General features: G+C 41.9%; 1 protein-coding gene across 6 annotated transcripts in view; it reads right to left on the reverse strand.

Moving 5' to 3' along the window:
• Nucleotides 1-14,302, reverse strand: part of pns (DENN domain containing pinstripe) — a 78,096-nt gene that overhangs the window by 19,747 nt on the left and 44,047 nt on the right. For 4 of the 6 annotated variants that reach the window (XM_075870996.1, XM_075871000.1, XM_075870995.1 and 1 more), the window contains 10 exons: nt 11,329-11,461; nt 9,688-9,816; nt 9,382-9,503; nt 8,098-8,339; nt 6,920-7,038; nt 5,908-6,005; nt 4,382-4,453; nt 3,704-3,786; nt 2,666-2,789; nt 759-924 (listed from right to left, as the gene is read on the reverse strand). In XM_075870996.1, the coding sequence (XP_075727111.1) occupies nt 759-924; nt 2,666-2,789; nt 3,704-3,786; nt 4,382-4,453; nt 5,908-6,005; nt 6,920-7,038; nt 8,098-8,339; nt 9,382-9,503; nt 9,688-9,816; nt 11,329-11,461 (1,288 nt within the window). The remainder of the gene's footprint in view (nt 1-758; nt 925-2,665; nt 2,790-3,703; nt 3,787-4,381; nt 4,454-5,907; nt 6,006-6,919; nt 7,039-8,097; nt 8,340-9,381; nt 9,504-9,687; nt 9,817-11,328; nt 11,462-14,302) is intronic. The other 2 variants (XM_075871001.1, XM_075870999.1) reach the window with 1 other exon arrangement.

The following is a 14,302-nucleotide window of genomic DNA, read 5'->3' on the forward strand; positions in this document are numbered from 1 at the left end:
CATTTGTGAGAGCTGTAAGCACAGCTTAGCAAGTTTCTGAAGCATCCATTAAGCACATCACAGGATGAACCAGCGAAATGCTCAATCGCTGTGGTCTGATACCCGTCTCACACGGGCATTTTTGAAAGCCCGTCGAGTCAACGGCCATCGAAATGTTGTAGCTCTATTGACTCGACAGAGTTGTCGCACTGCTACACGGTAGTTTTCAACGACCGTTGAGTGGTTCAGGTGTTTCTTGCCAAAATTGTGTGGGGCTGCAAATCTTCATTTTTGTCTTCATGTTATCGTAAGTGAAGTGATATAAAAATACTCTTAAAAGCACACATGTGTCTGTTATTTTTGTATTAGCATGTTCGAAAATTGTTTGTCTGAGTGCATGTCTGGTTTTTAAGTTGTTGAGCAACTAAACTGTGGCTACATTGTCACCGCTTGTTGACGTTGGCATGTTTGAGCCGTTTCTGTTTCCGTCGCTCAATGGGCACTGCAGTTCAAACGGAGGTGTGGGGTGCTTCGTTGACTCAATTGACTACTGGCTCAATGGCCTTCGAAATCGCCCGAGTGGCAGCTCGTGCTTGACAGTCGAGTCAATAGACCATCGTACGGGCATTTGGAAGGCCCTTTCATGGCCTTCCAAATGCCCGTACGACATGGGTATGAGGCACGCTCACGAAATAAAAACAACCACGCGTGTTCATGCTCTTAACCTTACAGCACCGCGTAAGGAGCTAAACGATGGCCAAAGATGATCAAAGCCCCACCTGGCGGCGAGGCAGATGAACAGCTGGAACTTGCCGTCCTTGCCCATGGTGTGCGAGGCACGCTCAACCTTGTTTGCAAGGTGGCAGTAACATCGCCACACGTGGTTTGGCCGATCCTCCTCCATGTTGTCCTGTAGAGCGGACTCAAAGTACTCCTTGACTTTCACTGCAATGAAAAAATAACAAAGCAAAGCGAGGATGAAAGAGGGATGCCTCACATCTGAATGCCAACCGTAATGTCTAGAGAGATTGGCTAGAAGAGACACACTGAACTCAAAATTTCCTTATGATGAAGTTGCATCATACACGGAAATAAGATCATTATATCCAAAAATTCATTATAAAAGTATATTCCTAAGATTATATCTATTACAGGACTATTCTTCATTTACTTTGTTATAATCAATGTTTCGTTTATCTAGATTCGTTATATAGACATTTGAGTGTACTAAGCAGGATCTCCAGAGTAATGCTCACCACTTGGGCTTAACTTGCATCTGAACCTTAAGTACACAATCCTCTTACATTTCGCTCACATTAAAACGTGGTCACCATTGCCAGATATTGAACTTACGAGCTCGAGCTCACATTTAAAGGGGTACTAAAGTGAAACAATAAATAAATTATTCTATGAAAACTCCAGTGTCTCTATTTTTTCACTATCAATTTATTAATAAATGAAAAAAAAATAAACGTAAGAAGTTTCTAGTACGTAATACTCGCTCTTGAGATAGTTGGTGCATGTCTGGAATCAAAAGTGAACTAAGCACCAAAATCATGATCACACTGAAAAACAGAGCAACACATAGACAGGGCAGATGGCATTCATTTACAGATGTGTATTCCTTGAGGAATAAAGGCATGTTTATTAAGTATAACAGACTCTCAGTAAACGGAAATCTGTTAAACGAGACTACTGCTTAAACAGAACTATCACCTCTGCAATGCTTGGTTTCAGGCTTGTATAATGCATCAATGTTCACCTCTTAGAAAATGGAACCCCAGTTAAATTGAACATATTTTCCCTGTACCTTCAGGTTCCATTTAATGAGAGTCTACTGTACACCTATTCGCCAACACCATCACCTAAGGCTTAAACCTTCCGTCTACCTAACCATGCTCTCGGACACTTTCTAGATACTGCATTTCTGACTCATACAGGCGGATTGGAACTTTGCTCAATCAATCACAACTACTCTTCTATATAAAAAATGCCTCTAAAATTTCCCATAAGCTACCTTGATCTTGTTTGCTTCCAAGATCCATATTATGACATGGCCATGACGTTGACAAAGGCAGAGATGGCATGTACAAAATAAAACTATCTGGCCGAGCTGGTGGCTCGGAAACGGAAACTACAGCCAACAACGTACGCTGTACACTGATATCGGTGAACAGAACAACGACTGTCGATAATCTGATCCGTGGTGACGCATGCCGACAATTATACACGCGGCGTTGAACGTGCGAGCATTATCATTGACGGCCGAGTATGTTCCAGAATGAACTCAGCTGATCCCATTAGCACGTGAAAGAGGTTGTCAGACAACTATCTATAATGCCTTCAGACATTCTGGCGCACATCGCGCAAGGCAGTACCTACATGAGCAATGTGCCAGCAACATATAACATAAGAAGGAGGGTGTGTGGCAATATTTCCATGAAGCCTGGCATGCATCCACGTGCAAAATGTGTGCTTGAATGCGCACCATCCTTATTTCTTACAGTAGGAGCGTGCTCCCTTGCTTAATAATCGACGCAGCACCCCTTCTAGCCAACAAAGCCTTTACTGCACCCTAAAGGTACGTCGTAAATGAGGAAGTGAGGGCGAGAAAGCACGCTCTTACAGTTTTTTTTTTCGTTTTTCACAGACGTAGAACAAGTTTAGTAGAGAACTGAATACACACCAAAGTACTCCCAGAGGTAGACGTGCCTGAAGAAGCGCGTGTCTTTGAAGCCATACAGGAAGACCTGTTCTAAGCAATAAACGAGGCCCAGCTCTCCACAAAGCAGGATCGTCAAGTTGCCCCTCTGAAAGTAAACAAAGCACACACACTTTTGTTTCTTCGCTGTGCTACAAAATCCCAGTTTCCCGTTTTTTCGAGCCTGACACATCAATACGCAATGGAAGCAGCAATCTAGATAGCCCCCGAGTAGACTAGCTCATCACAAAGAGGCAAACACAAAGCAGTGAGCTGAGCACTGCAGTGAGCTGAGCACTACAATAAAGAAGTGGTTGTGGATCATCACTTTGGCTTGGAGAGAAAACACAGCCTGCGAGCAGCAAATACAGCAAGGAACGTCTCCGCCAAATCTTGAAGTCGTGCGCAGCAGAGCACAAAGTTGCCATTTTCTCAGGCGTCCTATTTCCATACATAAGCCTTCGCTCACTTTCTCCAGAGCTCTCAGAGCCTGCTGTTTGACGTCGAACAGCAGACAGCTAGCTATTGGCCAACGGCTGAAGTAAATCAAGAGTGGGATTTGGATCACAGGGGCTTCTTGTCATGGGGTGTCAGCACCGTGTTCCATAGTTTGCTAAGATTACACAGTACGCCACACTGGCTTGCAGGAGTCGCAGTGGGAGAGAGCAATGACCTTGCATCACGCGCACTCAAGGTCATGATGAGTAACAACATAATCGCTCTCTCCTGTGTGCCATCCCTCCCTGTGCAGCTTCCAACGTGCTTGTTGGGGCGAGAGAAGAGAGAAAGAGCCTAGAGCATGTGTAGAACCCGTGTAACTCTGCTAGTTCAGGATGGATTCCAGATATCTCTGTGGCAATCGATTTGTGAGGCAATAAACTCTGATGCTGAGGTCATTCGATGATTACTTAGAAAAGTGGTTCACGGCCCTTCTGACCTTACAAAAATCAGGCAAACAGATCTACCCAAATTTGTTGTTTGGTGGAGAGTTTTCGAATGACGAGAAAAACAACCGAGCCTGACCTCTCGCTCGGACTTGTAGAAGTACTTGACTATGTTGTTGACTGCATCGCCGAGGAGTTGCTGAATTTCTGGAATGGTTAGCCCTGCACAAGAGAAAACAGGTAATTAAGCAAAAGGGAGGTCACCTGACGTACTAATGAGGTTTTAAGAGGTTAGCTGAAGCAAAATTTCTGTTTTTTTAAATTTGTTATGAATTCATAGTATCTATACAACTGAAGCCACTTTTGTAATGTGGCCATGTTGGTGACGCTTACAGTTTTCATTTGCGCAGCCTCTAATACAGCACATAAGCAGACAATGCAAGCACCTGGCTGTTGTCGCTATGACATACACTAAAGCCTCGATATAACGAGCATGGATATAACGAAGTAAGTGAAGCATAGTCTTGCAATTAATACAGCATTACTTGTATAGCTGTATCCCATAACGGCTGCCGCTCCCGTAACGTTTAAAACAAATTTCTGAATATAGCGAAGTTTTGTAGCAGATGTGACTGTTATATTGAGGCTTGAGTGTACATGCTAGCATCTTATAATTCATGTTGAGAAAAACATCTCATTAATGACACCCCAAAAACTGCTTCTGAAAGTTTGCTAAACATCATACATTATTCTTCAACCTAGAAACTCGTCAATTGAGCCGCATGTTTCTTCCAATAAAGTGATGAACTCAACGTACGGGGTTCACTTGGCCTTCTTGGAACGCTGGGAGACCGGCACCGCGGAGGTGTTCGGCAGGCTTCCATCAGCTCTGCGCATCAAAAAAAAAAAAAAAAACACACACAACACCTTCAGTCCGAATCGCACACTAACTGCTGTCGCATGCACGGTGCATTGCTAGTCGTAGAAAGTTCCAACCTACGCAGAAGCTAACAAATTCTTTAAGAGTTTTTCCTGGTTTTTATTGTGTTTTTTTTACACTTCCTTTCTAGGTCGATGTAAAAGACCTGACAGTAAAATAAAAATAAAATGAAACGTAAAGCCCAGCTACAATGGTCAGTGTGGCACAAAAGGCACAAGTTGTACACTGTGGCACTTTCATATGCCATATAAAAGTGCCACCGTATTTTTCCCCCACATAACAATAAAATTCAAGATGGAGAGCGGAGCATAAGGTAAGCACACTACGATTTTCTTTTTTTTCACGCTGCTCGGCAAAATAGGAAAATTAGTCAGATGGCATATGCCAAACCTGTACAGAGGTAGAATGTCATGGCTGCACTCGGCAAAGGCAACTGGCATACGTTACAGTGTACAGTTGCAGTAGCTTTTCACAAACTGCTGCAATGACTAAAGAAGTGAACAATAATAGAGTTATTGACATCAATAAAAAACAACAACACGATAACAGAGGCTATTTATAGCATGTGTGAAAATACATCTGAAATGTTTAGCATTGCGCATTAACACAGCATACGTGACACGCTGGCAATGCATACAATACAACTGCATTACATGTCACTTTCATGTTCTCTCGAATACCTTTAAGACGCAACAGACTTTCATCCTGGGTAAATATACTCATTATAATGGTGCCCAGCTAAGCAGAAAAAGAAGTACGCCAGGTCTATGTGAAACATGCAGCACAGTCACAGCAAATAGTGGAAAAGAAGCCTTTCTAGAGCTTGGTGACCACAGGTACAGTTGTAAGGTACCCGCTATGCCATGAATCATCATAATTTTACTAAGTAGCAAGGTATTGACTGTGTCATTATTTGTCATCTTGTGGGAAAGCAAGGTACCCACTACACATCTATAAGACATTGTACTTTGTTATTGTTGTGATGTAAACAATAAAGCATAATGATTAAGCCTTCGTTATGCTCGCTAACCTTTAGACCACCCAATTGTTATGCAATTAGCACTGCGTGATGGCTGATGTTATTTCAATCTTCTACCATGCTATATTACATTCAGTAAAGTGATTACTTGTCCAGGATGATGCCAATATGGCGTCTTTTTGCAAAGGATTTTCACACATCAGTTGAAACATGTAGTACAAAACTTTACTGCCACATGGAGGGCGTGGGTTGAAATCTTGCTCAATGCCGTTTTTTTTTTAAATTCTTTGCCATAGCAGTTGCAGACTCTGGCAGTGGCGGGCAACTAAGCCACCAAAATAAACTGATGTTATCTTATAACAACTTTCACTATAAAACAAAACAGAACAAAACAAAACAACAATAAAAACAAAAACGTGCCCACCTTCATTGTCGATGTCTGCAGGAACCAGCTCTGCAACTAGGAGTCTCTCCGTACTGCCATCATCGATGCCTCTGCCCAACCACCGACCACAAGGGAACCTGAAACGATGAAACGCACGGTCACATGATCTCGAAACGCTCGGATGGCACAGTTTGTAAATACACTCACACTACCTCGTTATAATAAACTCACATTTGCCGTCAAAATACTGTTACAGTCAAATACACTTATAACGATCCCAGATTCAACGGTCTATCGGTTATAACGACCATATATTGGTGTATCTACGATTTTCCTATGCTACCTATTGAAACTGCGTACACATATAGCAAACAGTTTTTAAGGTCTCCTGCAAACATTTTTTAAAGTCTCTTACTTTTAAAACGAACAATTCAGACACGGTCGCGGTAAAAATATCGCGCATACAAAGTGAAAAAAGCTTAAAACAGGCAATCTAAAGCATACAGTAGACGCATGCGTGACCCACTGCAGTTTACTTTAGACAAAGTTATTGTAGATAGCGGCAAGCACCAATAGCAGACTTCGGATACTGTAAGTCGCTCAATTTCCAGGTGTTTTTTCACCAGCAGCATGAAAGTGAGAAGAAGAAAAAAAAGAAAAGAAATAGCTTTCGCACAGCATTAGGCTTTACAGCCGTTCTCGGTATCTATGATCACTGACGATTAACAAAGCATTGCCTTCTACCACAAGAAACCATAGACGTAAGAAGCGATAACTTTTTAGTCGCATAAAAGCTCGCTAGAGCTGGTTCATGGGCGGGTTGGTTCACAATTCCTGAATTACTCTGTTTAATAAAGGTTCCAGACCTCCAAACCTAACAGTAAACAGTAATGGCAAGAGAATCCTTCATAATCTGCTGCATTTAGCTTATTGACCAACGGTCAAATGTTTGTAATCTCGTCAAGCTGCCTTTAAGCAGCCTTTTACCTACAACTCCTCCACCGGTGTTTGTAAGGTGGAAAATAAATTGAATTGAATTGAATTGACTCACTTGTAGGTGTGTCCCGTGACATCGTTGCGGACCACTACGTGCTCGATCATCCACTTGGGCGAGAGGCCCGTGTTGTCGTGGCCGATCCGTAGCGTCGTGAGCAGACCGAGGTTTTTGTGCTGAACGAGAGATGAGCAACAACATCATAAAGATGCTAAGACATCTGTAACGTAAGCTAGTGGTGCGGCCTCTCGAAAGAAAAAAAAAAGTGTAGGCAGCAGTGCTTCGCACAGCATACTAATTTCTCTTTCACTGTTGTTTTAGCCATAGCTATTTTGACCTATTAATTTTGAATTAAAAAAAAGACCCCCAGTATACATGTACATTAAGTTTAATATTATATGATATAAATTCAAATGAATTGAAATGGGCCAGAAAAAAAAGACCTTTTTTAGGCGAGATGTGAAGTCTCTATCAACTGAGCTATGATGGAAGACACCTTGAGAATACACTCAGACCCCGATATTATTGTCCCCTTTGCTTAATTAATTGTCTGTTGCATTCACTTGGTTGTACCTCAAACATAAACAGTGTGAACAATATATGGCAAACAAACACTCTGAAATAACCTACCAAGATTATTGAAGAGATTAATTTATGTGGGGCTACAATTAGATAACATGTCTTTAAAAGCTACAGGCAGTTGTTTTAATCTAAAAACATGTGCTCTTTGAAAAACCTTTCTGATGCTTTTAATTTATGAACCTTGCATGCCTGTTTGTGTGTTTTTTAGATGCTCTACAAAAACAAAGATTACATGTGAATAATTTAGCATTTTTTTGTCTCTGCAAAGGAATGCAAATTTTTAAAATTAGTATCTTATTGTTCTCCTGTATGTACATTGTAATTTGTACATAGTTAATGTATTACTGCTGTTATTGCCAATGAGGGGGCCTGCAGCCTCATCAAGCAGTATAAATGGCAGCTTTTTCCCCCGCCTCTTCTTATCACATTACACTGTATTCATGCGAAAATAAACCTGATTATTATTTTGTCATCCACATAGAAATGAGCCCTTGAGACTTGTTTCCCCTTACAACATCATGCCTTTCCCTTTTGTACACCATGTCTTAGTATATGAGAAAACTGGATACCAGGAGATGCACATGTTAGGCATTAAAAACTTCGGGGAACGCGAGATAGCCAAGCTTTTCTGCAGGACGACACAGCTCACTCACGTGACAGACAAACTCGAGCGACTGCTTGGGCACCGGGATGACGCCCGTGGTGCCCATGGTGCCCGAAACGCTGACCCAGGCGTTGGCCGACGTCGTCGAGGCACTCAGCTTGCGGCTCGGGAACACGACGACCCGATACGGCATCTCTGGGTTTCGCCGGGGCGGACGCAAAAGGAGGAGGGAAGCGAGGTTGAGAGTGGAGGAGGAGGAGCCATTAGTGTCATCGGACACGCAGAAGAAGACTGCGCATGCGCGCCGGAAAAGAAGCGAGAGAGGCGGACGGCAAGATGACACTTCAGCGGAGCGTGGGCAGCATGGGTTACACGATGGCAAAACAAGAAGAAAGCATGGCAGATGCATGAGCATGCGAAACACTTGCACACCAAGAACAAGCTGCAAGGAGGCGCCAAGCGTTTCAACCTTGGGACCTCATTCAGCATATTTTCTCTAATATTGCATTAATGAGTTATACTGCAGTACTAGTCCGCTACAAACCAAGAAAAAATGTCAGCGCCACCTGCAGCCATCGCTGTCCCTTCCATAAAGAAATTTCATTAATGCTCCATCCATAGAGCTTACTCATCTTAGACGTCAAGCGCTTCTAGAGCCGTACAGATAGTTGACTACCTATACAAACGCATGTTTGCGCCATTAGTTTTAGATTGGATTCATGACCATCCCAGTAAATATCGTCAGGGGTTTCGACATCGTAGCTCAGCCAAGTGTAATGTTTTAGGTAGTAACGTTGAGCCTTTAACTAGTATTACAATATGCATAGTATTTAAGCACACCAGCTAACAAAATATACTTATGATTCGAGCGGAAACCAGCTACCACGACTATCTTTCACAGATGAATGGCAGGTGCAGCGTGGTTCTGTGGGTGGAGCTAACGCTTTTTTTCTGGTTGTGACCGAGAATAAATGATATTTTTATTGACAAGTTGATTGATTGACAGACTGGAGTGCACTGCCTGAAACGTATTATACTTTTCCAAGCGTTTCCCAACTGTCGAATGCCTTTACAGCAGTGTGATCGAGACTTTCAAAACATTTTGTTATACAGGTCCTGTCACACTAACACCTGTAATATCACTGGATTGTAAAGAACACTTCATTGCATAGAACATTTCATTGTACAAGCATTTGCTGTGCAGGTCCGGTCTAATAAATTAATTATGACCGAGTTTTATCTGTCAAACCAGTACCCATAAAAAGCGTTAATACCCAAGTTGCAATTCAGAATTGAGAGTAGTAAACATGAGTATTACACAAATCCTACTCACCTGTGGCCGTGTAAGTATTGGTAAAGCACTTGTAGTCAACAGCATTGAGCGTGAGGAGGTAGTAGAGGAACTGCTCTTTCTCGTCTTCACACCGCAAGAAAGCGTACCGCTTGTAGGAACTCCTTCACGTGCATGAAAGTAAACGTTTACAAAGGTTGCCACAAGCGCAATCACCTCTTGCAATGGTAGGTCTTGCAACAACAATGATTTCGAGAAGAGCAACAATGGTGATGATAGCTAGAGGGCTAAGTGCCGTACATCGAGGGCAATGTTATGCTGTTTCTGCCATGCCTCAAGAACACTGACCTGAGCAGCTCCTGATTAGAGAGTAGCTTCTTGAGGTGCTTGGACAGCAGCTTCTTTTCCAGGGCCAGGCGAACCCAAGCCCGAGCGAAGCCGATGTCTGTTTTGACCTCCGTCATTGCCTGCACCGTCCTGCAGTAGAACAACAATTGATTTTATTGATTGATTGACTGATTGATCAGTGGGTTCAACACCACTGTAAAGCAGAAACACAGTAATGGGAGGATCTGTATTGCTGTTACAGTCACTATTAACCCTGTGCACCACTATGTTTAGATTTGTACAGGCATCTTACCTTGGCCATTTCTGTGCACTAGTAGCAATAAAGAGATGATGAACACTGAGTTAACTACACATTTAACAATATTGTAACTAAAGTTATTATGCTATATAAATGCAATTTAAGTGACTGAATTTTTTTCATAAAAAATATTGTGTGGGTAGCTTTACAGAAATTAGATAAATAAGTTTTAAATGCAATTAATTGCTATAAAATACTCTTTAATTTATTCAAATGTTTCTACTCTCTCCGAGTCTTGAGAATCATGGTGCCAAATTGCATAAATTCCACATATTTATGAGTGGTGAATGAAAATGCGTGTCGCAAAGGGTTAAAAGGACACTAAATTAAAGATATTTAACATATCACTAGATCCTATAGCTCAAGTCCCTCAGCTCATTAACAGACTCTTTAAATGAATCTGCATAGAGTGTATAATTTAGTATAATGCTTTCAAAATAAGTACATACAGATTAAAGCTTTGTGCATTCAATAAGTTAGCTGTTGAGATGCAAATAAATATAATGCATTGTCATCACTCACAAATAAGAATTGATTGAACCTACAACAACCAACTCTCAGTGGCTATTCCCTTCAACCAAATGTAGTGCCAACAGGACACCATGCCTTTCTAGTCCTTTCCAAGACATTAGATAGAAAAACCAAACCGAACATAAGAGTGGTCACGTTACCACCATATTATGTGAGGCGTTTTACATCCAACAACCACAATATGATTAGGAAAAACGCTATAGCGGAGAGCTCCGGAAATTCTTACCACCTGGGGTTCTGCAGGCCTAAATTTAAGCACACAGGCCTCCATCATTTCGCCTCTATCACAAATGCAGGTGCCGCATTCAGCAGCCGAACCACTACACCACCATGGCGGGTCTACATTGCAAACACATTTAAAAAAAACTGATATCAGTCAGGATTAGATAGAAAAACCAAACCGAACATAAGAGTGGTCACGTTACCACCATATTATGTGAGGCGTTTTACATCCAACAACCACAATATGATTAGGAAAAACGCTATAGCGGAGAGCTCCGGAAATTCTTACCACCTGGGGTTCTGCAGGCCTAAATTTAAGCACACAGGCCTCCATCATTTCGCCTCTATCACAAATGCAGGTGCCGCATTCAGCAGCCGAACCACTACACCACCATGGCGGGTCTACATTGCAAGCACATTTAAAAAAAACTGATATCAGTCTGGTCTAGTTGAACACATTTTCTTTCATTTGCACATCTGTCTGAATGTCTAGCTTTCTCGGCCTGCAAGCCCAACTTTGATCTACGATGAATGCTTATCTACAGCTCAACTTCCCCCCAGTATTGACAGTTCCCTGCTGACCAACTCACTTGACGTCCATCAAGAGGGAGACAGGAAGCGGCTTGAGGCCGGGCAGGTCCGGCGGCCTGACCCGACGACTCCGCTCCTTGGCTTCCCTGCCCCGCGACGCCGGCATCTCGTCTGGCACCAGGTTCGAGAGGTCTGCAAGAGGCCAGTTGTCCCCACCGCACACAAAACACACATAGCAGCAAGCATGGACCGCACGAATGGGCACAATTGTTAGAGTTATGCTATGCAACTTTGGATCCATTATCAAGAATCATCTAACATACAAGCAACTGTTAATTTTTAATTTTTTTGTAAGTACACGGTCTCAAGATGACACTACTAGAGGCCTCGTTTTCATTGCTAAACAGTGCTTATGACGCTGGGTGTATCAATTTTAAGCGACACTACCGGTGCAACTTCAGCTGGAGTGTGGTGTTATATTTTTGAAGAGCAACTCCGTTGTTTTTTTTAACCACATTAGGATATTGCTATCTTCAAATATCCCCTTTGGTGGTGGTGTGTACAATTGTACACATCGAATTCAGAGAAATGTCATGCACAGCATGTTTTTTCATATGGCTTGAAACTTGGTGCGCACATTCGTGCAAGCTTTCCGAGTGGACAAACAGCAGTCGCTTTGTTGTTCTCTTCTGCTCTTCCCGTTTCACAAAATGTTTTTTGCGCCTCACTCATCTGCACCAAGCAGTCACTTAACTTCATTGCACTGCGTATTGCTGCAGATCAAACTGTGTATGCATTTTAGGCTTAATGCTTGATTTTTTCATGCAAGGATTGAAGTTGACTAATTACATAGCAGACATTTAATTACATGCTAATTAATGTTAATTACCAAGACAAACAAACCAGCAATTCCTTTTATTTTATTTCTTGAAATGTAATATTGAGTGCCTTGGATCACGACATGCAAATTTCACACATTTGAAGACAATGTGTGATAATTCACACTTGAAGGGGATATAGTATGACAGTCCTACAAGTGATAGGGTGACTGAATTAGCTTACATAGTTGGCTATAATTTTCAATAACCAAAAAAACAATGTGCCGAAATTGCAACTGGTAGTTGTCTCATATAATGTCTATGATAATTTCGCAACGTATCCTCGTAAAATGTACACAGTAAATGTGGTGTTACACCACGCTGAAAAAATGGGCAACTCTCATCTATCACGGCGACTTGTGAAGTGCTGGGTTCGGCAGGTTCTGACATCACAAGGACGAGGTAGCCCATTAGATGTTGTGCATTGGACTACGCGATCTTCGAATGTGCAGGCTATATTTTAAATTTATTTTTCACGAAAACTAAATGGCTTAATGCCACGTCGTTTGGTACAGATCACCAGAAGGACCAAAGAGAACCTATACAAAATTTTTTATTGAGATCAGCTAACACTAAAAAAATCACCGGAGTTGCTCTTTCATACACAATAGTTTTCATATATAAATATACACTCACACCTCATTATAACAAGGTTGCATCTTACATAAAAATAAGTTCATTATATCTAAACATTTGTTATAATGATGTATTCCTAACACTATATGTATATATATATATATATTTGATATATTGCAAGACATTTCATGTATTTTGTTATAATTGATATTTTACTTTATCTTGGTTCATTACATTGAGGTTTAAAGGGGCCCTGAAACACCTTTTCAAGTAACTATGGAATGAATTCACTGGAGGAGCTTATTGCCTCACAATTCAATGCCACAAAAATTTTAAGAATCCGGGCAGTGCACGTGGAGTTACAATGGTTTGTCGCATGCTGCAATTGCATTCTCTCTTCTCTCGTCCCAATGGAAGCGCTGGAAACTAAGCCGGGAGGGAAGGCAGGGCCACAGAAAAACGTCACGCGCGCTTCGCGACCTTGAGATCTTTCTTTCTTTTTTTTTTCCCCTTCGAATGCACGGCTTTTTCAGTGTGATCGCACGCGCACACGTGGACAAGTAGTGGCCTCCGGCAGCGATCTCTGTAATGAGCGAGCGTGCCATGTTCAAATCAGCCAATGGCTGATAGATGGGTCGTTGATGTGTGATTTTGGGGCGTTTAACGTGATTTGTCGAGAGAAAAGAAAGCATTTTTTAACTGACTTTGATAACTTATTGTGAATTCCAGGCCGCGTGCTGTGCTATAATATTTGGCTCGCGTGTGGTCGGGAACCTCTACTACCGATCGGCAGCATTTTCTGACCACGCTCAAAAAGTGTTGCAGGGCCCCTTTAAGTGCACTTTACTGATAACAAAGACACCAAAAAAATAAGAGAACTTCCACAATGTTTTTTACAAACTCAATTGGAGCTGTCTTTAAACATGCATGGCACGGTATGGCTGCTTGAAACTGCACATCACTAACAACATGCCACTGTATGTCCAATAACGCTTCCCTTACCTTGGCCTAAACTAGGCTGATACCTCCAAACAGGCAACACCAAGCTTCAATGTGTCAGTGTCAGGGCTACCAAGTGAACAGCGATTACAACCTAATTTGTGCTAAATGAGCAAACCGTAAATGCCTACAGTTATACCACTAAAAAACAAGAAAAACATGACAGGTAAAAGAAACCCTATCTCAATTGTAAAGGTAGCTTCCATCTAGGAAAGCTTGGCAAACTAATGGCAGCAAAGTAAATTTTAGCATGTGCGAGCACAGTTTGCTTGCGTTATGACGAATAATGTAGACAAGGTGCTCACGCTGAAACCACATGCAAAAAATAAGCGTCACCATAGACAGGTGTCACTTCATTATCGTTTAAACAATAACCAGTGCTGCCGTTAGTTGGGCAAGTATATAGTGCAGTAGTGTGCACTTGCAAACTACAAAATTTGTCCGTATTCTAGTAACAACATACCCTACCCAAGTTCACATACTCACAATGATGGCATCACGCATATATCGAAAAGTGAAAGAAAGAGGATAGGACAGTGGTAGAAAAATGTGCAATGGAAGTAGTGGTGCAATACATTTC

Source organism: Rhipicephalus microplus, chromosome 8 (genome assembly GCF_043290135.1).
Source record: "Rhipicephalus microplus isolate Deutch F79 chromosome 8, USDA_Rmic, whole genome shotgun sequence".
NCBI lineage: Eukaryota > Metazoa > Arthropoda > Arachnida > Ixodida > Ixodidae > Rhipicephalus > Rhipicephalus microplus.